This window comes from Crinia signifera, chromosome 6 (assembly GCF_055691185.1).
Source record: "Crinia signifera chromosome 6, ASM5569118v1, whole genome shotgun sequence".
In the NCBI taxonomy this organism is placed as follows: domain Eukaryota; kingdom Metazoa; phylum Chordata; class Amphibia; order Anura; family Myobatrachidae; genus Crinia; species Crinia signifera.
Window position 1 is genome coordinate 265,284,353 of NC_139222.1, and position 27,073 is coordinate 265,311,425.

Consider the following 27,073-nt stretch of genomic DNA (forward strand, 5'->3'; position numbering starts at 1 on the left):
GAGGTAGGCCATGGGACCAAGTTTCTCTCTCTGGATTAATGCACCCACTGGTCTTCTGCGATAAGCTTGGGTGATATCTGTGACAGCCCAGCACGTGAGGTCAGTCATCTGTAGGGGGCTGGTGGAATCAATGTTTGCTTTATTATTTTTTCTGGCTGTGGAGGACAATGAACCAATGTGTTATTTATTTATTTTTTCGCTGTGGAAGCAATAAGTGAATTTACAGATGTAGCCATACTCACGCTCACTAATACACCAATTAGTTCCGGTGACATAAGTGCCAATTGGCGCGACCTTGTCGAAAAGAGCGTGTGTCCAATTCAACACTGGTGCACCAAATACGCCTGAGTGGCCATATCTGTAGGTATCATTTTTTGTGTAGGCCAATATGTGTGTATGTGTTTTTTCCCTGTAGGAGCCAATGTATGTGTTTTCTTTTTTTTTCATGTGGGAGACATTGTGTGTTTTTTTTCCCATGGGTGTCAAATCCCCTCCCCCCCATGGGTGTCAAATCCCCCCCCCCCCATGGGTGTCAAATCCCCCCCCCCCCCCCATGGGTGTCAAATCCCCCCCCCTCTACAATGAGTGTGTCTGTGTATATACTGTACGTGGATCTTTGCTACGCCTCTGACTGTAGTAATTGTCTAACTAGTAAAACGAACTCTTTTGCGTGAGAGAACGGAGACTAAATGAAAGGAATATAATGTACACCGTACAGTATATCTGTGTAATGAATTTTCAAATTGGTTAATTACCAATTTGTGGCAAGGCTTTGATCTGGGTTTTTTTTTCCCGGACATCTAGAGTGGTGATGGAAATACTCAGTTCCAGCAAAGTTCTAGTATTGCATTTTGTTTCAGGGATCAAAGCATATAAAACTGATAATTAGCTAACATTAAGCATTCAGGAGAAAAAAAAATGAAAAAAGTGTTGAAATATCAAAGATGAAACCGTAGTTGTGATGAAGATATCACCCAGCCAGGAACTAGTTCCCTATACTTTATACTTTTCCTTCTGGAATGAGTGTATGGGACTTAGAGTTAGATATTAGATGCGCGTTTCTGGGTGTGCTTGCCTACTTCATCAGGGCTGTATAAAAGATTATACCTGATCATCAAACCTTTACCAGAACCTCTGGGCCAGCATATTTTATACATTTCTGATGCAGCAGGCAAGCATGCCACAGAAACGTACGCTCATGCCAGAATGATCCCGCTAAGGGAATAGGTCCCGGATGGGAACATTTCTACATATTAGCAACTAACGTTTCATCAGCGACATTGTAAGCCATTGTGACTTTTTCACTAGAGATGTGGTGAACCACTGTGTTTTGGTTTTGGCCCTTATTCATCATTGTATTTTGGCAAAACCACCGTCAAGTGTTTTGGTTGAGATGTGGCTGCAAAAAAAAAGTTAAAAAAAAAAATCATTGATAGTCCACACATGCACCCTGTTTGTAACGCCTCGGGAAATCCGTACCAAGCTTTGGTTCAGTTTACAACCAAATGTGCCCCGGAACACAGGCGTTGCCCAGCCATTGAATGCATTTGCAGCCGAGTACAGGGGCACTGGGAGAACTTGGTGGGGTGGCGTTTTACCTGATCGCTGGGCTCCAAACATTCGCAACTCAGCAATCAGTTCTGAATCAGGCCCTCTCTTTCTTACTTGGCTGCAAACTATCGGAATTAGCAGTTCCAAAAGGTGAGAGGCGATGGCCTTGTTCTTCTGCGGTCGCCTGATTAGCACAGTTCCCAGAATACAATAGCTGCCGTATCTGAATGTGATCAAAATTCCCCATGCCCACACAAAACCTTCTCCCCATATGAACTGCACTTCTAATAAACATATGTAAGGAATAGAGCAGACAATTACATTGCCACAACCTGGTCATCAGAGCATGCTTGGCCAGCAATGGCACTTCAGATACTGTCCCAGAATGCCCTACTCCTCAGCAGCTGCACAGCCGCGGGCTGAATATAACGGATTCTGATCAAGGTCAGCGTAACATATGGAGAAAACTGATCTTATAGAGAATATTTATCTCTCTCCATCCAGTTACAAGTGGAAGCTGCCACACAACCTACTGTGATGTCATAAAATGCGAAAATGTCCCCAGAGCAACAGCCAAAGGGCCAGAAGCACTAAGCTTCAAAAGTGATAAAATGGAGAGTGATAAACAGCCAGCCAATCAGCTCCTACCTGCCATGCCACAGACTGTGTTTTAAAAATGTCAGGCAGGAGCTTATTGGTCGGTTGGGAAGCAGCAGAGGTGGATTTAGACCTCATGGGGCCCTAAGAAAAATACCAAATTGAGACCCCCCCTGGCTCAGAGTACCTTGTCGCTTGCACGGTCTACTGATAAATGCTCAGCTGTGTGAACTTCAGCATTGCATACAAATCTGAACCAGGCACTAGGTATTTTGGAAATATCCTTAATACCTGTGTAACATTTAATGTAACTTGACTACAGGCATACAGTGGGTGAGACCATTCTGTGCGTCCAAGCATTTGTTATCCTATCAAAGTACATCAAAGGGACTTTGGGCTGCAGGCAGGTCCATGTGATGTCATGACGTTGCACGGTAGTGGCTCAATATTCCTCTTGGAACGTTTTGGGCAACCAGGGTTTCTTTATGAGGCCCCTTGGGACCTGCTGGGCCCTATTCGGATGACTAGGTTGTCTTGTGGAAAATTTGCCTCTGGGTAGGAGGCCTCCCAACATCCACTATCAAATCCCCAAACAGCACAGTCTGGGTGTAGCCAGCCTTTCACTTAGGGCCTTATTCTAGTTCACTCTTTCTGACAAAATCCTTCTTAGATGGACAAAACCATGTGCACTGCAGGTGGGGCAGATGTAACTTGTGCAGAGAGAATTAGATTTAGGTGGGGTTTTACTTCAAAGTGAGATCTATATTGCAGTGTAAAAATAAAGCAGCCAGTATTTAACCTGCACAGAAACAAAATAACTCACCAAATCTAATTCTCTCTGCACAAGTTACATCTGCCCCACCTGCAGTGCACATGGTTTTGTCCAGCTAAGAAGGATTTTGTCAGAAAGAGTGAACTAGAATAAGGCCCTTAGAGAAGCCCTCTCTAATTGGTTGTTTACAAGAATAGATGGTTTCTTATTGGATACTAAAACAGAAGGCGATGTAGATCATTGCATGCATGATAAATCTAGTCAGATCAACAGTGTTTTCACCCTCAGCGCAGCTCAGCGCAGTGCGCTCTTCAATAAAAAAAAGTGAAAATAGTTACATTGAGATTAGTTACTTTTCGGAATCATGGGTATAAAGTGCAGTAATAATGAATTACTGTATTTTATACATATGATTCCGAAAAGTAACAGCAGCAGCCACTGTAAGAGTGGCTACATTTGAAGTCTTTGACATTTATGGACTGATTTAGAGTAAATCCAGTTACTGGATATAAAATTTGCACCTGGGAAAACTATTTTGCGCTGCAGGGTGTGAAAATGGAAAATGCGGAACCTGAGGGCAGAGGAGTGTGTGTGTGTGTGTGTGTGTATATATATGTGGGGGGGGGTTGTCCAATGTAAAATAAAGAGAGATGGACAGTAGAATGCAAAAGTTTTGTAGTGTAGCGTGGTAATATGGTGTTTTCACCTTAAAAATCCACACAATGGCTAAATCAGCCCCTTAATGAGCAATATGTGGCAGATACTGTCGGTATGCCGGCAAAGGAGCATTTTATAGAAATGATTCCCAAAGATGTGAATTTATAGAATTGCCTTCAATGCCTCCACCAGCGCATCTCAAATGTGTGTCTCACCACCTAATGCTGGTTAACAGGTTGTGTACCCAGCGACATAATGGCCCAATGGGTCGATAAATCTGATCCCCGGAATACATCGCAAATTCACTGTTCCGTCCTTCATTAGCATACACCAGGTCATATGCGATATTGCCCGTGAGGACATGTAGAACGTCTGACTAGGAGACTTTACATGAGAACGCGGACACCTACATATCAGGCATACTCACCAAACTATATGCCTGATGTGTTATTCCGATTTGTCTAGAAACAACAAAGGGCCAATATCATCTCAGTGTGAACCCTGCTTAAGTGTGTCCATGGCGTGTCAAGCAAGATGACAGTAGAAGGACACCACGGCCAATCAGCATAGCAAGGACATAAGGGGGTGCGTTCCCATCCCCCCAGCTTCTGAATGTGCTCTGACCAATCAGCAGGGAGTGGGTAGGACTGTGTGTTTTGCACTCCCCCTGCTCCACTTGATACTAGAACATACCCTCCAACATAACCGATTCCATTAGGTACAAGCTGCTCTGTTACTGGACTTCTTTGCCGGTGGCAGTTGCAGAGGAGGGACTGCAGCATACAGCAGCCTCCCCGCCCACATGTGAACAGCGGTACAGTCCCAGAACAACAGGCAGAGGTGCAGTATCGGGATCTTGACATAAAGGTCACAAAGACATACCGGTACTGCCTGACTTTCTCACTGCTCCCTCTAGGGCAGTGATTTTCAACCTTTTTACCTTGCGGCACACTAAATAAGATTTTAAAATTGCCAAGGCACACCATGAGATCCCCACAGGGCAAAACACATTGGCCCCCACAGGAAAAAAACAAACCTATTGCCCCCCATATAAAAAACAATCACATTGGTCCCCACAGGTAACACAAATAAAATACATTGGCCCTTTAAATGAAAAGTAGAGACCAGTAAATAACCCTTGAACTGGTGGTGGCTGTAAACTGGTTTGGGCATCTCTAGATCTGGGGGCACACTTGAGAACAGCTCAAGGCACACTAGTGTGCCACGGCACAGTGGTTGAAAAACACTGCTCTAGGGTGTAGGCAGGGGCAGAGCAGGTGTGGCCCACAGCTATACAATACCAAATGTACAGGCACTGTAACGTGGGGGTGTGCCCACGATAAAGCATTAATGACATCATTAGTCTCCTGGACCTCCCGATTAACTGGAGGAGTTGGTGGCGCTGGGCAGACCTGCTGCAAGACCAGGCAACTTAAACGCTCTTCCTGTAGTCTGGGAGTAGCACCCAAAATTGGGAAGCATCCCACCATCTCATGGAGAGAAGAAAAAATTTTTCTAAACCAACAGTCTACACTCACTGTGGACAGCCAGCAGCTAGCGAGGTCTTTACCCAACTCCCAACAGTGATACTGATGTCCCAACATTTGGGATAATTTTTACAGGTCATGATGGCTGACTATGTTCCCTGAGGTTTACCTAGAAACGAAAAGTGGAATTCTGCCCCTAATACCCAACAGCTCCTCTATCACCCATCCATTCACCCCTCAGAGTATCAGTGAATGGGAGACACCTCCTATCCTCTGGTTTAATAGGGGCAAAGTAGCTCCGCTAGAGTAGCCCAATCTGAACCATCTTGCCCAAATTGGGCCATTTGGGAAGCATATGCTGGTCCCTCAGTGACTGTAAGTTAATATCACCAATCAACTGTAGGTTAACCTATTCTTTTGGCTGCAATGATGCTGCCAATTTCTGGCATGAAACAATATATTCATACAATTGCACCCTACAAATTTACTAGAAAGCAGAGACATTTAAATGCCTGTGGATTTGCATTATATAGTAAGTAAACTTGTGCAGTTGTCTATACACAAAAGTCTGTATCCTCCAATGGGACTGATTTGTGGGCACAACGGCAGTCCAGAGTGTACAGTAGTTTCTTATCCATGACTGCATTTCTAATTGAGTGGAGAAGTCTTAGAGTGTCCTCTCGGCGCTCATTACACCAGACTACAGTAGGCTCTCCGAGTTATCACAAGGATGCAATGGAAGAGAGACTGGGGTTGCCTAGGCGACAGAACATATTGGGCAAAGATGTCAAGGGCTTTTTACAAACTCTCTTCATTCATTGAGGCAGTAATATTTAACATCTCCCTAATTGGGGCTGAAAAATGTCATCCCTCATTTAATTACATAGTTACAGTGACAACATTTACACCTCAATATTTCAAAAAGAAAAAAAAAATATCTGCATTTGTTTTACATCTGATTAAACAAATAGAGAGAGAGCAGATTCATTTTCAGGTACCATGGACACAGAAAAGCACCATGGGTACATTTATTCAGCCACAACGGACTCCTTACTTAATATTTATATTTGTTGTACCCAGGAAAAAGATTAAAAAAATATGATTATCTGATTATATATTAAATTGACGTAAAATTTAGTATGGTAAAAAGGTATAATTCAACAATCTAAATATATTTTTTTTCTTACCCAACATTTCTATACCTCATTTTTTTTTTTTATCTTTAAGAAAAAAATAATTAAGGGGGGGGGGGGGGAACACACACAGACACACACACACACACAAAAAAAAACATCATTAGTAATATATTTGAAAATGTTTTCTGATTTCACAGAAACGTTATTTGTTCAGTGCCCAGCCAGATCCAATTACTACTATTTCATTGCTGCGAACATTTTTCGATGCACCCTTTGAGTGCCGAGTGAATTTGTCAAAATTGGTGTGAAAATTACCAAGCAAACTTTTTGTATTCATCATAATGACCGGTAATGTTGACCTTACATAGGAAATATATGATATTAAATATTGATAATGCTGGCTGCAATTATAACCATTTAAAAAACAATTATATACACATGAAATTCACGTAAACTGTGTAATTAATTACCCCAATAACGGATTAATTTTTCTGTCCAACAACTGATCTGCTTTGCGGCAATGCTGTAATAGGCAGCGGGAAGAAAAATGACGGTGCTGGTGCCTTATTACACAGGCTGGGGCTGTTGCACCAATCGTACCTCATCTAAGTTCCGTTAGTGAATAAGTCGCCATGGGCATCGTGACATTACAATTAGAGGGGGAATTGATTGACCGGGTGATTGTGTAGTTGTATTGCAGTCAAACAAATACTACTATAATATATTGAAAATATATACTGTATAATGTGAGTGCTAGGTGGGAGGATGCACGGCATTATTTAATCATTTTCCCTAACAATGCCTCATTCCGACTGTCAGTTAATGCAGCTATGGAGAGACTGACTATAATGTGTGTGGGTGGAAGATTGCTGCAGGGGATGTGGGAAAGGCAATACTCTAACTCAGTGTGAGGATTAGCGAATACATAGGAAGCCAAATGTGCCAGCATCCAGGTAAAATCCTCATATATTTGGGCGTATATAATGGGTGTAGGGATCACCCCCCAGGCCATACTTGCCTACCCTCCCGAAAATAGGGTTCCTCTCCCAGGGAGGGAAGGGGAGCAAACCTCCTGCATGTGCCGGAGCCACCGCACCCTATAGTCTACACTGCAACTTGCTAGTGAGAGGGGAGGCACGAGAGCCTCCTCGTGCCTCCCCCTCTCACTAGCGCAGTTGCAGACCCTATTGTCTGTCAACCTTTGGACCCTGTCAACCTTTTCACTGTCGATCATTTCACTGTCGACCATTTGTGGTTGACCATATGACTGTAGACCTAGACATTGCAGATGTAATATACCATAACCATACATATACGGTGTCCATGTACACATATTGCTCTTTCATGTCAATATTTTACTTGTGTTGTTAGTTTTGTCAATGTCTGACTAATGCATGTCTAACTTTTGGTGTCTACCTATTGACTGTCTGACTAGAAATTGTCTGTCAGCCGTCTGGAACCCTATTAAGTCAACATCAAAACTTAGACAAAGTTAGACAGTTAGTTAGTAGGACATTGATAAAAGTTAGACATGCATTATTTAGACATTAGCAAACGTTAGACATCTATTAGTTAGACATTGACAAAAGTTAGACCTCCATTAGTTAGACATTGACAAAAGTTAGACATGCATTAGACAATGACAAAAGTTAGACATGTATTAGTAAGACATTGTCAAAAGTTAGACATGCATTAGTTAGACATGCCTCAGTTAGACACTGACAAAAGTTAGACATGTATTAGTAAGACATTGTCAATCTTTATACATCCATTAAACACTTCTCCCAGTGTCTAAATAATGCATGTCTAACTTTTGGTGTTAACCTTTTGACCGTCTAACTAGACATCATCTGTAAGCCATCCGGTTCCCTATATCATAATAAGTGTAAGAAAATAAATATTAACTACAAAAAAATATACAAAATCTAAATAAATCTAACAGCACCGACAGTATATAAAATGAAGCCTATTCCACCGCCGCTATTTCTGACAGGGGAAATAGCAGCGGGTGCCTATTCAATGCTGCCTTTCCCGACAGCATTGAACAGGCATCTCGGCAGAACGGACCCGACTGCTTTTAAGCAAGGCCGAGAACCGACGTGGATTGTCGAGCTCACGAACATATCTCGACGATTCATGGGTGTTTCTCGTGGACATGCCCCCTTTTTGGCACTCGGCAGGGGGGACACTGAATCCCGCCTGCCGAATATTAGAACGGAACAGGGTCACGACTGTCGGGATGTCCCGACAGTTGTGACCCGGGATTGAATACCCTCATAGCGTTATATTGTATACTGACCTTACTACTCTGTATGGAGATTTTAATTCGACCATCATTGGTTTGCCATTAAGATGTAGTTTTGCACCCATCGATGGCTATTCTTGCTGGGGAGAACACATGCCATAGACCAATTAGGTCATTGGTTGAGAAAAATAAAGTGTCCAGAACCATCTACCATCGCCATTGATAGCCATGCCTCACTTGCCTTCAGAAACTTAAGGTGACAGCTGCTGGTGTTCTATCAAAGATCAGTAAAGATTACCATTGCCCAAACATGATTTAATGGCTGGCAGTCCTAGACCGGGAACTTATTGTGTGCCGACTGTCTGCTTCACACAACTGGGTGCCATATGTTGGTTAGACAAGGCTGGCAGAGACTCATACATCCCATCCAAGTTCTGAAAGAGATGCTCATTGGCAATACACCATGCGTATGGACAATTATTAATCTAGGAAGCTGGAGGCCTCTAATCGTCCTAGCATAAAGGTTGCTGTCATCGTGGTGCAGAACAAAAACATATGCAGCTCTGCATGCTGGGCACATGCTACATAAACCATTTGCACCATATAGAATGAAATCACCCGTTAATAAAAACACAGAGGACATGCATTTACCAGGTGCAATGAATACAAACACAAATTGGAGCCGCGTTCTGTGATCAGCAAGAAAGGTTTTCTGGTTAAATATATATACATAGTAACCAAGGCTGAAAAAAGACGTTAGTCCATCGAGTTCAACCTACCTATCTAATATTATTATTATTATTATTACCAGTTATTAATATAGCGCACACATTTTCCGCAGCGCTTTACAGAGACTATTTCAACACTCACATCAGCCCCTGCCCCAGTGGAGCTTACAATCTATGGACCTTATTCTGGTTGACTCGCAAGGCTGCGAATTCAGAGCCTTGCGAATCCCCCAGACGCCGCTCGCCGAAAACACCTGCTATGAATTCACAAAAAGCAAATGACTCTCACAACAGGAGATATTATACGTCACGGAGATTTGATTATTATTAATTTCCCACCCTATTACATTCCTCTGCTCTACTCTGGTCAGCAATGAGTTTTAGCCACACTGCGTGGCCTCATGTTTGCATTCCTGCTGTTCCTAACCTATGGGTTTGGATCCAACGTGCAAGTTAGCATACAGATGGAGAAGTGTGTTAAGTCTTGGAGAAAGAAAACGTACCAATCAGCTACAGTAATTTTTCAAACAAAACCTGTAACATTGTAGTTAGGAGTTGATTGGTTGATACAGTTTTGATCATGTGGAGAGAGATAAAGTATCTAATGCTTAGTACATGACCTCGAGAATCTCTTTCCAATGATAACTATTAACAAGTAAAGGTGTGCACACTCGGTAAGATTTTTTTTTAACGATACGGCCGTTTTCGACCAATAGGAACGTCCAATCGTTTAAAAACTTTCCATGTGTGGGCATGATCACAATGTTTGCTGCTCCTTCCTTCCTGTCCCCTCTCTGCTTACTGCTCTGTCCTTCCTGCTCCCTGTCTGCTTACTGCTCTGTCCTTCCTGCCTCATCTCTGTCCTTCCTGCCTCATCTCTGCTTACAGAGCTGAGGCAGGTCCTTCCTGACCCCTGTCTGCTTACTGCTTTGTCCTTCTTGCCTCATCTCTGCTTGCTGCTCTGTCCTTCCTGCCTCATCTCTGCTTGCTGCTCTGTCCTTCTCGCTCCCTTTATGCTTGCTGCTCTGTCCTTCCTGCCTCATCTCTGCTTACTGCTCTGTCCTTCCTGCTCCCTGTCTGCTTACTGCTCTGTCCTTCCTGCCTCATCTCTGCTTACAGCTCTGTCCTTCCTGCCTCATCTCTGCTTACTGCTCTGTCCTTCCTGACCCCTGTCTGCTTACTGCTTTGTCCTTCTTGCCTCATCTCTGCTTGCTGCTCTGTCCTTCCTGCCTCATCTCTGCTTGCTGCTCTGTCCTTCTCGCTCCCTTTATGCTTGCTGCTCTGTCCTTCCTGCCTCATCTCTGCTAGCTGTTCTGTCCTTCCTGACCATCTCTGCTTTCTGGCCTGTCCTTCATGCCCCCTCTATGCTTGCTGTCCTGTCCCGCTTTGCTTTCTGCTCTGTCCATCCTGCCCCCTCTATGCTTGCTGCTCTGTCCATCCTGTCCCTCTCTTTGCTTGCTGCTCTGTCCATCCTGCCCCTCTCTCTGCTTGCTGCTCTGCCCATCCTTTCCCCTCTCTTATTGCTGCTCTGTCCTTCCTGACCCTCTCTGCTTTCTTCTCTGTACTTCCTGCCCCCTCTATGCTTGCTGCTCTGTCCTTCCTGCCCCCTCTATGCTTGCAACTGTCTTTCCTGCCCCTCTATGCTTGTTGCTCAGTCCTGCTCCGACCCCAGCTCTCTGCTGCATCGCTCTGTCCCTCCCACACATTCCTGTCAGTGCAATCCTCCTCCTCTCCTGACTCCTGCTAGGGTAATGTCTGGCCTGTTCCAATAGCAGATTGCCATTGGAGAAAGAACCTACCATAGCACATTACTATATATTTGTGTGTGTGTGTCCAGCAACATATGATATTCTTTTTTCCTTTTTCAGTATGGATGGTGTAATGGTTAGCATTACTGCCTCACAGCGCTGAGGTCATGGGTTTGATACCCACCATGGTCCTAACTGTGTGGAGTTTGTATATTCTCCCCGTACTTACGTGAGTTTCCCTTCGGGTACTCCGGTTTCCTCCCACAATCCAAAAATATACTGATAGGCGAATTGGCTCCCAACGAAATTAACCATAGAATGTCTGTGTGTGCGTGTACATGTGGTAGGGAATATAGATTGTAAGCTCCACTGGGGCAGGGACTGATGTGAATGTTCAAATATTCTCTGTACAGCGCTGCAGAATATGTGTGCGCTATATATGAAACTGGTAATAAATAAATAATAATAAATATCCCATTCAAGACCTCAACTAACAGGGGGTATCATTATGAGGTGTAGCTTATGGCCTTTATTCAAATCTGATCGCAGTACAAATTTGTTCTCAAAATGGGCAAAACCATGTGCACTGCAGGCGGGGCAGATAAAACATGTATAGAGAGTTAGATTTGGGTGAGTTATTTTGTTTCTGTGCAGGGTAAATACTGGCTGCATTATTTTTACACTGCAATTTAGATTTCAGTTTCAACACACCCCACCAAAATGTAACTCTCTCTGCACATGTTACATCTGCCCCACCTGCAGTGCACATGGTTTTGCCCATGTGCACATTTATACGGTGATCAGATCTGAATAAGGGCCTATAAAAAAATAAATAAATATATATATATATATATATATATATATATATATATACACACACACACACACACACACACACACACTTCTATACAATTCCCAGCACTTCGGCATCCCCCGCAGGGGTACCTGGCTTAGGTATATTGGTAACTATGGCAACAAGTCATGTGTTTTCGCTAAAAACAATTCTCTTACTTGGAGAGGTGAAGTACGATGATGTTGTTTGGTTCTCATCTGCAGTCAGCACAGGACGCAGGGTAACACTAAGGTAAATAATTTGGGAAGAGAGCCACCAGTCCATGTTTACCTAAAACGGAAAATACATTTTATAAATCTACATTTCACAGAAACCTTCTTTTCAGCATTATTAAAGCAATAACATTTTTTATAGCCATACACAAACGATACACAGGAGGATCACAACAGGTGGGAGATACCACTGCTTGTAGGTGTGAATGAGACGAGTCACACAAGAGGCACATACCATTGTCTCACAGGTGTGATGCCCCCGCTGTCCCACAGGTGGGCCACCCCAACAGCCACAGATGGGAGACAATACCGACAAAGGCGGAACCCAACACTTTTAGGCAAGAATGCACATGAATAACACAGGCGGCACAGTCAACTGATACACAAGTGCCCCCCCACCCCCATCGTCACCTATGTGAGACACCTCACTGTCACATACAGTAGGTGGGAAACTTTATTGCTTTGCATTGGACGCAACCAGCTCATCAGCACTATCACTGTAATAGCTGAGAACACTCATTGTGGATTATAAACCTTGTTGCTTATGATAAATGGAGCTACAGCAATTCCGCCCCTGTCACATGTTTGAAAATGGCAGTTAGGGGCTGATTGACGGAGCACCACTTACCATACTCAACGAGTTTCATCATTCACAGCTCATATTAAACTAGCGAATATACCCGGATTCAAACAGACAAAGGTTTGCTGGGCGGAACATTTTACCCCCTTAATAGTGGACACCCCAAAGTATCACTGCTTAGTCTGTGTCTGCACAAAACTCTCAGTTTACAGACCACCCGGCAGGTGACATGATCCAGGTTAACTGGAAGGTGCACAGGGAGACTTTATCAACTGTCACATTTTCAAAGATCTCAATGGTGATTGGCTTGCGACATAACTTTGAAACAAAGTAAACTATTATAACTAGGGACCAACGGCATCTGTTCTGCCACCAAAACAAGATCAATAGATTTAGGGATGGATCGGACGACACTTTCTTCAGCAGCCAGGATCACACGACCACTAACCCCGCCACTGCTTAATAAAGACACACCGGGGCTCGCCAGTGTTTTATGGGCATCCCCGTGAAGAAACGCTGGGTGTTCCCATGGGTGCACAGGTGGGCCGATGCCAGCTGGGGGGTGGGCGGCCCCGTCTTCGTCCAGGCGCATCTAAGCCAGGTGCAGGAGAGCCATCTGTAATCCGGTGGATTGCTGTGTACCCCAGCTCTGTACATCCCCCAATTGAGTTTACAGGCCCAAAACAAGCCCTTGGGAATATTTAATTTACAGAACAACGCCCAGTTGCCACTCGCCCTCAAGCAGAGATGCAACCTATTTTTACAGTTATTATCTATAGCATACTTTTATAAAGAGCTTACTACAGGGCATTGCTGCTATTTTATTTAGCTGACGGCTGCATAGGCGCCGTGCAGCTCGGCGGGCATGTTCCCCCCGCATGTAATGCCCCACTGTAACGTATGTAATGTCACCCCCCCCCCCCTTCATCCCTGCTTGAAGCTGCACTGAAATCCGCAAAAAAATCCTAGTGTGCGTATTCTATTCTATTGTATATGACAGCCTAGAACAGGGGTATTCATTACACTAGAACAGGGGATTCAGTATTGAATCCCGGCGGTCGGGATCCCGGCGTTCAGAATCCCGACGCCGGAATCCCGACAGCCGAAATGTCGACAAGGGGGGGACGTGGATCGCCCCCCCTTGCAGGCTGGCTGCGCTCGCCACGCAGCGGGCCCGGTGCCTCGCTACACTCGGCACACTAATTTATTCTCCCTCCAGGGGTGTCGTGGACACCCCAGGAGGGAGAAAGTGTCGGCATTTCGGCGGTCGGGATTCCGGCGTCGGGATTCTGAATGCCGGGATCCCGACCGCCGGGATTGTAACTGCATCCCAGAACAGGGGTTCCCAAACAGCACACTAGAATATTAATATTTATTTCAAGGCGCCCTTAGGCCAAAAGTTTCTCATTAAGAAATTCAGGAAAAAAAATATTCAATTAAGTAAATTGTGTTGTATATCATCCTTAGGGCCAGATATGTGGTGAGGAAAAACATTTGCTTCTGTTAGGCCAAATATTTTAGAATTGGAAGCCACAAATTGTGTTTTTGCTTTTTTTAAATGCACCATAAATGGTTTTGATTGGTCATGGACGACCAACCCAAGCAGTGGCGGCTCTTACTTCTGTGGAAGAAAGGGGTTGCTGTTGGGCGCCGTCTGCTGGTCCCCTATGCTGGTCCCGATCCAGGTCATGGGACCGGCTCATGCGCAGTAGCTTCTTCAGTACTGCGCATGCTCTGACCCCCAGCCTCCATGGGCTGCTTCAACAGCAGTCCATAGAAGCATATTCACGGTCCTGGGTCAGGCGCATGTGCAGTTTTGTCTTCGGCATCCCAGGGGAGATGGGGGGGGGGGCGACCTCCCAATGGAACTGCCTTAGGTGACTGACAGGATGGATTTCCAATAGCAAGTCACTGCCACTCCACAGTGGCGGATTTTACCTGGGAGGCTGCAGCCCTGGTCCCGAGGCACCCCAGGGTGCCAAAGCACACAGTTTGGGAAGCAATGCACTAGAAGGATCAGCTGCTCTTGTCTGTGTTTTTATACCCGTCTGCTGTGAGGTTACAGTATATAAGTTGATCAGACAATAGACCCATACAAGTGTGTTCCCACAGCTGGTCTGCTAACGCTGCAGGGATCCCACCAGGAATAATGGAAGAGCTGTGTTCTAGGCAAGCAGTGTCCAGTTCTGCATCTCAGTATTCAGTGGTGGGTGACACAACACAGTCACACTGTTGTCCTAGCTGCATAATCACCACTTGTCTCTGCGCCTTGGTGTTTAAATTAAAATGAATAAATATTTTATAACTTCTTAGTAGATGGAAATGGAACCGTATTATTTAGAATAGAAGCAAAGTGATAGAAGTGTTCTTTTATGTAGGATAAACCAATACACATCGTAACAATTGGGAGCGTGAAACGTGAAATGGACACATAATAAACAGAAATAATACAAAGGCAACCACAAAGTTACAAATGTAGGAATAATACTGGCACTTAAACGTGGGCGGAATAAATAATAGCACCACAATCCAGTTGGTGGAAAAATTGGGTGTGTGTGTGGGGGGGGGGAGTAATAGAATGAAGATGAACATTCCATAGGTAGGGGGCAGTGCAGGAGAAGTCTTGGAGGCAGGAGTGACAGTGGCAGGGCCGGCGCCACCACTAGGCAGGTCTACTGGAGGGCGGTAGTGAGCTGGAAAGCTCTACCACCGCAGCAGCAGCGGAGCAGAAGAGCCGGAGGGAGAAGCAGGTGTTCGGTGAGCGAACACTCTCTCACCCCCCCCCCCCAGCAGCACGGCGACCATATTGCACCCCCCCACACACACACACACACACACTGCGGAGCAGGAGAGCCGAAGGGAGAAGCAGTGTTCGGTGAGTGAACACACTCTCTCCCTCCACCCCCCCACCCCCCGCAGCAAGACACACCGCGCACCGCCCCACCCCCCTGCGTCCGGGCAGACACACCGCGCACCCCCTTCTCAGCAGGGCAGAGACTCCGCAATCCCCCCCCCGGCGGCCTGGCAGAGACCATACGCACCCCGCCAGCAGTTGAGCGCCGGGGCAACCCTCCCGCCTGGCCCTTTGCATGGGTCATAGGGTAATGCTTGAGTGGCTAGACCAGGCATGGCCAAACTATGTGGCCCTCCAGCTGTTGCGTAACTACAAATCCCAGCATGCCTTGCCACAGTTTTAGCATTCCCGAACAGCAAAACGGTGGCAAGGCATAATGATTTATTGACTATCGACCTATGACTCATAACTGGTTGCATGAGGGGAGTGTTTGGCTGCGAGGGGAGGGTTAAGCTATGGGTAGGGAGTGTAGGGGGTAGGGAGAGGGTAAGGAGAAGTTAGCAATTTAAATGTATCTGGATAGAAAAACGTATTGGGATTCTGACCGTCAGTATCCCGTACCCAACCCATATAGTGGATGCAGCCCACATAGTCCTGGTATTGGGAGAAGGTAATGAGAGTGGCAAATAGTTTGGCCAGAGCTGATGGACCTAACGGTCAGACAGCTCCGAGTGCTCCAGACCACTCAGACATTTCTCCGTGCGGACGCAGGGATATGGGTGGGCAGCTGGCATCCAGCTATGAATTCACGCCTTTTTCGGACATGCACGGCGTTCGTTCATGCGCAGAAACAAATCTGCACATGCGCAAACACAATACATCCACCGTCTGACCGAACACGCAGTCGTCCGACTCAATCAGAATAAGTTACAGGTCCAGAAGGGAAGCTATACAATACATGAGTGCCTCAGAGGGTTATGCATGTGGTACTATAATATGATAGGCTTGCCTGAAGAGGTTAATTTTCAGGGAACGCTTGAAAGTTTGGAGGCTGGTCGAGAGTCTTATTGTGCGTGGAAGGGCATTCCATAGGATGGGAGCAGCCCGATGAAAATACTGTAATAGTGAATGGGAGCTGGTGATCCGTGCAGAAGAGAGACGCAGATCTAGGGCAGAGCGGAGTGGTCAAGATGGGAGATATTTTGTGATAAGTAAAGAGATATAGGGCCAGAATCTCTGAGCTTCAAAAGTGATAAAATGGAGAGTGATAAATGCCCAGCCAATCAGCTCCTACCTGCCATGTCACAGACTGTGTTTGAAAAATGTCAGGTAGGAGCTGATTGGCTGGCTGTTTATCACTCTCCATTTTATCACTTTTGAAGCTTAGAGAATCTGGCCCATATGCTGGTGCAGTATGGTTAATAGATTTATATGCGAGTAGAAGTGTTTTATATTGAATACGGTAAAACACAGGTAACCAATGGAGGGACTGGCAGAGCGGATCAGCAGACGATGAGCATCTTGCAAGGAAGATCAGCCTAGCAGCAGCATTTAGAATGGATTGCAGTGGTGAGAGTCTGTTCTTGGGAAGACCAGTTAGGAGACTATTGCAATAATCAATGCCAGATATAATGAGTGAATGGATAAGAGATTTAGCAGTGTCGTGTGTAAGATACGGTCGTATCTTGGATATGTTTTTTAGATGCATGTAACATGATTTTGAGACAGACTGAATGTGGGAAGCAAAGGAAAGTTCAGAGTCAAGGATAACCCCTAGGCAGTGAACTTGTGGGGTAGGGTAGATTGTTGCGTTGTCGACAGTTATAGAGGTATCAGGATGGTAACTGTTCTTGGCTAGTGGGAATAGAAGTAATTATGTTTTGGAAATATTAAATTTGAGGTAGAGAGAAGACATCCAAGATGAGATGGCAGAGAGGCAATTGTATACTTACCTGGTCCCCTGGGGGTGCCCCAATGGTCCCCCAACGTTCACAGTGTCTCCGGGATCCTCTTCATTCGCACAATGCACCCCTGGGACCGGAGCTGCTGCTGAAGAGGATCCCAGAGGCCGCCGTGGACATTGGGGGGCGAGGGAAGTATAAAAAAAAGTGTGTGTGTGTGTGTGGGGGGGGGGGGACGGGACAAAAAAAAAATATTCTGAAAAACCAAGGTTTTCGGAATATTTTGGTTTTTGGAATACACGGATAAGGGAGACCCGACCTGTAATAATAATAAATATTTTGTAGAGGACAAGGGTAAAGATGATTAGATCACTTTCCTAATGATTTTTGAGGGTTTCCAAGACAAATCACAGAAATCCACATACAGTAAGTACTGTATGTTTACAGTGTCCTCTCCCAGAATATCCGGGAGACTTTAGAGTTTTGTACAGCTCTCCCTCACTCCTGGTAGAGAAAAGGCCCGTACACACGGAGTGATTTGGGGCTACAGTATTTTCCAAGCCATCTTTCTAGATCACATTGTAAAAGTAACCCCGGCTATCTCCGTGTGCACAGGGTATAGCGATGACAATGGCACGTCCTGCGCGTCACCATCACCTGCAGGTTGCTCAGCACCAGTTCTCCTGTGTGTACGGAGCCTCCCACATATGGCGATATGCATTCGCATGGCCCCAGTCCGCGATATCCCTTTTACACTTATCTTGTGAAGTATGGATGGAGGTTTGCGAAATGATTTGAGGGAAGAGTGAAGAGAATTATCTGCCACTTTCATCAGAAAAAAATAAATACTATGAATGGTGTCTTCACGTTAATGACCTTTAAATTATTAGAAAGTCCCCATTAGTGCAAAGGCATTTTGGTCACTTAAATATTTAATGGCGTTAAAAAGAATACCTGCGCAGCATCTGCTGACAGAATAATGGACCCCTGGCTATGTATGTCACATATAAAATGACAGCGCAATGCTCAGTTAATTGTATGTGTCAATATAGGACGGTACTAAGTGCACAAAGAGAAGTCATTGATATGCTAATTTGTTAGCACAGACACATTCACTTGTACATCAGCAAGGAGCTGTGTAAAATATTTACTTACCAACACAGAAAAAGCTAAATCTAATCATAGCAATAATGGCACAGGTAAAATAATAATAAATTCCTGTAAGTGGGTTTATGTTGTGCACATACTTTGCATTTATCGAACATACTATAGTGGTACAGTTACATTTACAGGCAGAGCATGAGCTGAATGAACCGGGCACAAGGTGTTCCGCTGCATAGCATAACACCACACCCGTTTCCTCCTCATTGGTGGGCACAGGAGAAGGCGGAGTGTAGCAATATAAAAGCAGGCATCACAAAGCCACAGATTCTCTCGGCAGATCACCCGTTAGATGATGTAGGTCTCAGCCAGCTTCTGCTACCACCAGCTGCACATAATGTAGCTTGCCAGAGTAGAACTCATTTGTCAGATGGGCTCAGAGTGAGCTGTTCATTTAGCATCTAATGTTTCATTTTGTTTTCGAATGGATTATGTTGGATCAAGGTAGGAACATGGCTGATTAAAGTATTTATGGTGGAAAAAGTGGGATTTTTTTTTTAAATGCGAGTGGCATTGAAAAGTTTTTTTTATAAAAAAAACAACAACATAAAACTCAGGCATTTTAACTTGGGCACTTCTAATCTTTATTAATGTATAGGGGCGGAAACACACACATATATATCAGAGGTAATTGGTATAGAACCCATGAGCCAGGGATACAAGGAGAAGGCCAATGCCAGTCAGCACTTTCCTGGCATCCCTAGGTGTGGCAGCTGAACGGGGACCAGACAAAATAGCACAGCCCGGAACTGAAAGGGCAGCGTTGGCTTTTTATTCTGCCACCTCTAAGCCTTCTTCTTAAGCAGGTCATCTGAAGCATGAAGGTAGGACTGGATTTGGACTTGGCCTACTCACATTACGTAGTTTTATTTTTTATATTTCTGATGTCAACTTGGTTATTATTCTGCTACCGCGGACGTCAGAGACTGGGTTTAGGGGCAGTCGCTTGCTGCGTCCTAGACACGCTCAACAAACTGCTGAATGCAACAAACTGGAATGAGTTGCACTCTGTATTTAGTAGGTTGGTCTGGTCCACACACAACGCTGTGAATTCTTCATCGTTGTGTGTGGATTAAACGCCGCTCGCACAGCCACCCGCCCCTACCCCTGCCGAGTTCCCTGCACGGCTGTAATTGGATGTTTTGCATAAACATCTATTCGCAGCTTTGGGTGTGGGGTCCAAATCATTTGATGGTCGCCGACCATCGAATTATTTGGAAGGACCACACAAAAATAAGACACTCTCTTGTGTCTTGGCTTTGCATGCTCCCTGGTATGGGAACAGGGTGGTCAGCTGTCTGCCCCCGGCAACCGCGTCACTGCCTAATTTCCATGGGAACACCCAGCGTTTTCATGGGAATATTAACTAGCAGTTTGCCGTGCCCGCTTACACCCAGCGTATGCACATGCGCACAAATACAACATTGCTACCCCATCTGTAACTGGCACTACTGGGGACGTGATATGTAACTGGCACTACTGGGGACATGATAGTTAACTGGCACTACTGGGGACGTGATATGTAACTAGCACTACTGGGGACGTGATAGGTATCTGGCACTACTGGGGACATGATAGGTATCTGGCACTACTGGGGACATATGTAACTGGCACTACTGGGGACATGATATGTAACTGGCACTACTGGGGGCGTGATAGGTATCTGGCACTACTGGGGACATATGTAACTGGCACTACTGGGGACATCTGTAACTGGCACTACTGGGGACATCTGTAACTGGCACTACTGGGGACATGATATGTAACAGGCATTACTGGGGACATCTGTAACAGCACTACTGAGGACATGATATGTAACAGGCACTACCGGGGACATATGTAACTGGCACTACTGGGGACATCTGTAACTGGCACTACTGGGGACATGATATGTAACAGGCACTACTGGGGACATGATATTTAACTGGCACTACGGAGGAAATGATATGTAACTGGCACAAGGGGCGTAACTGGATATTTGTAGGCCCCAAAGCAAAAGTTTGTAAGGGCCCCCTATTTAGCGACTGATGGTGATAAATGTATGTAAAACATACAACTTAGACAGTAAAGATGGGCCCTCTTCAGCTCTGTGCCCCATAGCAGCTGCACCCCCTGCACCTATGGTAGTTACGCCCTTGACTGGCACTACTGGGGACATGATATGTAACTGGCACTGCTGAGGACATCTGTAACTGGCACTACTGGGGACATGATATGGAACTGTTACTACCGGGGACATGATATTTAACTGGCACTACTAGGGACGTGATATGTATCTGGCACTACTGGGGACATGATATGGAACTGGCACTACTGGGGACATGATATGGAACTGGCACTACTGGGGTCATGATATGTATCTGGCACTACTGGGGTCATGATATGTATTTGGCACTGCCAGGGACATGATATGTAACTGGCACTGCCGGGGACATGATATGCATCTGGCACTACTGGGGACATGATATGCATCTGGCACTACTGGGGACATGATATGTAACTTGCACTAAATTTGTGCAATAAAATGATTGTTTAGATATTCATATTCAATGCCTGAGATTCCACACAAACTTTCTTTTATGCACAACTAAAATATATTTGTTTATATTTCATGCGTTTGATGTGTTTTTATGTATCAATATCTCATTGAAATATAAACATATTATATAATATAAACATATTATACAGTATAATCCGTTCTCCTAAATGCTTCTGGTCCCGAGCATTTTGGATAAGGGATACTTCAACAAGTATCTTCTAGTTGTTGTTGATGGGGTAACCCTTGTAGTGCATCCAAAATGGCTGCCTCGCCCTGTACCTTTCATTAGGTTATGTAACCTACTATAGTACATATTAATCAAAATTGCTGAACCTACCCTCCTGTAGTTTCACTGTGAATTTTGGGGGTTTGTTTCACTGTAATACTAAACTTCTATGGTTTACTTGTAAAGGACTTTAAATTCTGCCAGAGAAAAGTGTGATATGAATGAAATTATGAAATAATTATTAATAACAATAATAAATGAGCTGGAGTTTGAGTAATATTACCTGACACAACCATCTCTTCTTGTTTTGTAGCGATTTTGCTGCTGGCAATTATTTTTAAAAGCAAAACCAATTAAAAAGAATAGCAATTTTAAATCCCACAGCAAAACTTCCCAAAAATCGCCATTAGGATAGGAAACACCAGGGATACATGCACCTGCTGCATGTAATTTACAAGATCTTAATAGAAATATAGGTACTTGTGTATTATAGCGGCGCCCCCGATTCCCATCGCGCAATATTTTAATCGCATCGCATGCCATGCACCTGATGGCATGCGATGCGACGCGATTTTTGCCCCCTATACGATGAAAGATTGTATAAGCACCCCCTTATTACAATGTTAAATGCACCCCCACGCCACCCCCCCACTATAAACGTGAACCCGAAGCGTGGCGAGCACAGCGAGCCCGCGAGGGGCGGTGGTACGCATCCTCCGACCTTTTCATATCCCTACTATCCACATCGGCGTGGAGTTGAGAATAGAAAGTGTGGCGTGCGCAGCGAGCCACCGAGCCCGAATCGTGGCGAGCGCAGCGAGCCCCGCGAGGGGACGCGGATACCTTCACAGGTATCGGAGTCCCCTCGCGGCCTTCACAGGTTTCCGCGTCCGCTCGCCACGCTTCAGGCTAGGTGGCTCGCTGCGCTCGCCACACTTTCTATTCTCAACTCCACGCCGACGTGGATAGTGGGGGTATGAAAAGGACGGAGGACGCGTACCGCCGCCCCTCGCCACGCTTCGGGTTGACGTTTATAGTGTGGGGGGGGGGTGGCGGGGGGGGGTGCATTTAACATTGTAAGCACCCATTAGGGTGCTTATACAATGTTTAATCGCATCGCATTGTATGCCATATACAATGTCATACAATTTTAAAATTGTATGGCATTGTACAATATCGCGCGATATCGCGTCGCATCGCATACCATCGTATGCCTTATGGTATGCGATGCGATGGGCGCCGCCAAAATACACAAGTACCGAAATATAAAATTCTGGATATCCATTTACCAAACTAAAGCTTGAAACATCCACTATCCAATGCCCTTCCACTGGGTATCTCATTATTGGGCAGATGTTAAAGTGATCCGTTTAATAAATTATTATTTCATAAATAATAACAACAACAACAATTATAATTGGAGAGTGATCATGCACCAGTCAATCAGCCCCTAACTGTCACACCACACGCATCATTTAAAATGGCAGTTATGGGCTGGGCGGTTGGTGCTACAGTTTATCTTTCTCCGTGTTATCACTTTTTACAACTTTATACGTCTGGCCTCATAAGTGAATTTTTGTTATATTTCTTTAAAAAGACATATATTTAAAAATGTTTTCCTTTTTTTATTACTGTATGTTTTATTTAGGTTTTTTTTTCAATACTTTTTTTCTGCACCAAACTTTGTCGCCTTAATAGTTTTATTATCCATGTACCTGATGCCTACCAGGCCAAGTTACATGGTGAAGTTAGCTTGTCCCTCCCATAGTCCGCCTGCTTCCTTCACCATGGCCGGATATCCAATGTGTATTTATAATCCACTTATCTTTGTCACTATCAAAGATGCCTATTTCAGGTTTATACCAGCATCCGCTTAGAGCAGATGGCGCTAAAAACATTTCACAGCCAAAAACCTTCAATCTGCAATGAAAATCGTATAGATGGAAAAATATGTAAAAAAAGTCTCTGGGCTGCAGCTAAAAAGACAAGAAGGAGTAATGTGCTCTTCATAGGCACAAAGATGATCATCACTAATTAATGCAATAATATCACTGTAATGTACATTTTTTATTTAATATTCAATTATTAATTATGTGATGATGTATTCATTTTATATTGACTTATGTGATGCATTAGCCTATGTACAGTATATGTTTGTGGCTATTTCCGATATGCTCTCGCTGTCCCTTTAAATGTATTAAGTAGCATGTTCAGTCGCTGCAGTGTAACGTCCTGTAATAAGGGTTGAAGAGGCATCCCATGGTAATGGTATTATTGAGGCATCCCATGGTATAATGGTATTGAGGCTTGTGCTATACAGTAATCCCCCCTGTAATAATATAGCATATATAGCCAGGTCCGTCCTTTAGCCAAGCTAAGGCAATGTTCAACCACTGCAGAGTAGTGTGCATTGGTGGCGAAGGATGGGGTAGAAACTAATTATCTGGGCCTGTTTTTTTTTAATGGACATGACAAGGGCCCGTGCCAATGGTGCCCCTTTTTAGAAATAAAAATAAAATAAAAAAACCTGAGTGGGCGTGGCTATGCCTCTATGATTTGGCCACTCCTCCACCCGGGCCAGTAATTGCTCTTGCGGTTGTAGGGTCTAGCTGGCCAGTAATATACTATACCTTTCCTTTTGAACGTAGGCTTAAATGTTCTGAGGAGCAGCCGTTAGCATTATGGTAGATGTGCAGGCGAATGTAGAGAGCGATTATCAAATGGCCGCTCACGCACACAAGCAAAAGTTCAACACATGAAATGGTCAATGTGAGTTTTTCTCTTTTTTGCGTCACTGTTGACACCTGAGCACACGGACTCCGAATTAGTCTACCTCGTCCCCTCACATGGCGAGCAAAATGCTTCAGGACACTTTATAAATAAGCACAAAGAACATCAGCTAAACACAGGGTTTCCGACTCTCTCGCATTTTGCGGGAGCCTCCCGTTTTTTCATTCCTCCTCCCGGTCTCACGGAACCTGCCCGCCTCCTCCCATTTTTTTAAGCCTACATGCTGAAGTTTGTGACTGCGCATGCGCAAGTCACCGAAGACGGGTCCTGCAAGTGCAATGTCATGACGTACCCCATCATGACGTCAATCTCCTAATAAATTCTGGCCACTGCGGGGCTCTGTGGGTAGATGAAGACGCGCTGGAAGGAGATCGGGAGCAGTGGTGGCGCATGGAGCAACAGGCGGCAAGCGGAAGTGCCAGCGGTAAGAAGAAGAGTCAGTCTGAACATACTTAAGTTGTGACTGTTGAGGCTGGCTGCTTCCTCCCCACTGTTTGAAGTTATTAAATTGTTCATCCGCTCTGTCTCCCGCCTCCAGGCTGCTGCAGCAGTGGTGCGCAGCTTCAATTGTTTTTGCCCCTCCCGCCACCTCTTCTGCTTCATAGTAGGTGAACTACAAGTCACAGTAATGCCATGGCCGCCCCTCCCCCCCCCAGCGCTTGTCAGAGCCTATTATGCAGTTGTGACACTACAAGTCGCAGCAGGGCACCACCAGCTGCTATATGATTACCTCTCAGAGCCTATTATGCATTACACAAGGCCCGCCCCCTGGTGACACAAGGCCCGCCCCCTGGTGACGCAAGGCCCGCCCCCTGGTGACGCAAGGCCCGCCCCATGCCTTCTACTTTTCTCCCTGAAATGATTTTCAAAAGTAGGCAACCCTGGCTAAACAGTGGCAGCCAGTCTGGGTGCCGGACGGGGTCTCGACAGTCGGGATCCCGACAGTCATTTACACAACGTTGGGATCCAGACTGTTAAAACATAGACAGATGGGTTCCCGACGGCCACCGGCTATTCTCCCTCGTGGGTGTCCACGACCCCCATAGAGGGAGAATAGAATAGGTGGCGAGCGTAGCAAGCCACCGTTCCCGCAGCGCAGCGAGCCCGCAAGGGGCTTTGTTGCGCTCGCCATGCTGTCTGAGTCCGGCCAGTCGGGATGCAGACTGTCTGGGCCATATACCACACCCGCCAGTCTAAAGGGCCCCATACACTACTACAACTTGTCTGAGCCTCAAGTCGCCTCTGATTTCTCTTGAACTCCCTGGACAACCAGAAACATGCCGGTACAATTGCCTTTCTCAGCGGCAGGTGCTACAATATAGCCCCACATCCGATACAACAACTTCCCGTAAGCATGCCCCATTAATGCTCTCATTAAAGAACCCAAATCTGCCATAAAGATCCAAACGATCCATTTACTAGGTACAAGCGACACTGAGGTGATTAGAGCCTCATTCCTAATGAAAGTCTCTCGCTTCTTCAAATGATCTAAAGATGGCACTAACACAAAGAAGAGACACAACTCTGCATGCCTTGCCACTTGTTACATGGCTGCTATAGAACGTCACTGCCGCATTAAATCTCTGTGCCCAGTGCGGCGGCGGTGCGGGTCTTGTGCATGTTGCTCATTTAAGGGAATGCAGGAGAAGCCATTAAAATGTAAGGCTGGTAACGCGGGCACGTGACGCGCTGCCAGGTGCTGTGCATGAATAAAATTCCAGGGTAAGAAATGAAACCTAATCTCATTGACTTTTACATCATTTTCCAGCAGCTCTGCTCATTAAAGCAATGTCAAATCTTCTGTTGACTGATTTTCACATTAGTATAGTTTAAATGGCTTTCCCTGTCACGGCTGGTTACTCTGCGTGTTCACTGAATTTAAAGTCATTAGGAGAAGGTTTCCTAAAGGTGGCACTCAGGGCACCATAACAGTGCAGGTTTTTTGATGGTATAAATAAAATGACTGTGCTACTTATTAAGTCACCTGTAATTAAGAATGTATACCCTTAAAGCAAGGACTGTAATGCTGCCCATACACTTGTGCGATCGGATTCGATGCGACAACGCAGTGCGATGTCCATCAAACCCGATTGCATCTTGTGGTGCTAAAGTGCCCCCTTTGCAGCACCCGATGTCGCATGCCATCTTGAGATGGCACATCGGGTGCTGGAAGAGGGCGGTCAAAGGGCGGCGTTATGTAGCGCTAGAAGTGCTACTGGGCGGCGGGGGTCTGTCAGCGGTGGCGGCAGAATTGTTTAAACACTGAGCAGCCCTCTGATTGGCTGAGCTATCTCAGCCAATCAGCGGGCTGCCCAGTGTTTTAACCACTTCTGCCGCCACCGCTGACAGACCCCAGCCGCCCGCTAGCGATACTTCGTGCGCTACATAACGCCGCCCTCTGCCCGCAGTCTCCCACACTGCCAGCGGTCCCTCCGGCCCCCTCCCCCAATCCCCACGCCGATGAAAAAGCGTTCTCTCCACCCCCCACCTTCGGATTGCATTCGAGCATCGCATGTGGTTAAAAACCACATGCGATCGCTCCTGCGATTCGATAAATATTATGTGCAACACATAAGATCTTGAGACCCGACATCGCGTGCCGGCGCATCGCGTCGAATGTCCCCATAAAAATGCATACAATCATTCGATTTCTCGTCCAAATTCGGTCGAAATCGAAGGATTGTATACAATATCTCACAAGTGTATGGGCAGCATTAGGGTGCCTTGAGGTCCGAGGGCAGTGGCGGGCTGGGGGGCAGGGAGAGCAGCCTGTGGTGTCCTCCTCTTATGCAGGGGGAGCAGCCTGTGGTGTCATCCTTTTACTATGCAGGGGGATCAGCCTGTGGTGTCCTGGTATTAATATACAGGGGGAGCAGGCTGTGGTGTGCTTGTATTATTATTATTATAGAGGAGGAGCAGCCTGTGGTGTCCTTGTATTATTATTATAGAGGAGGAGCAGCCTGTGGTGTGCTGGTATTATTATTATAGAGGAGGAGCAGCCTGTGGTGTCCTGCTGTTATTATTATTATTATACAGGGGGAGCACCACCACCACCTTACCTCTGACGGAGCAAATGTTTTGTATGTAAAAGTTATA

The 27,073-nt window shown here is 45.5% G+C and overlaps 1 protein-coding gene across 1 annotated transcript in view; it reads right to left on the reverse strand.

The window, feature by feature from the left end:
- The window catches only part of PTPRE (protein tyrosine phosphatase receptor type E), a 174,544-nt gene that overhangs the window by 70,007 nt on the left and 77,464 nt on the right, over positions 1–27,073 (reverse strand). Inside the window, exon 2 of the mRNA XM_083149514.1 lies at positions 11,933–12,044. Within this exon, the coding sequence (XP_083005640.1) occupies positions 11,933–12,038 (106 nt within the window). The 5' untranslated portion in view covers positions 12,039–12,044. The remainder of the gene's footprint in view (positions 1–11,932; positions 12,045–27,073) is intronic.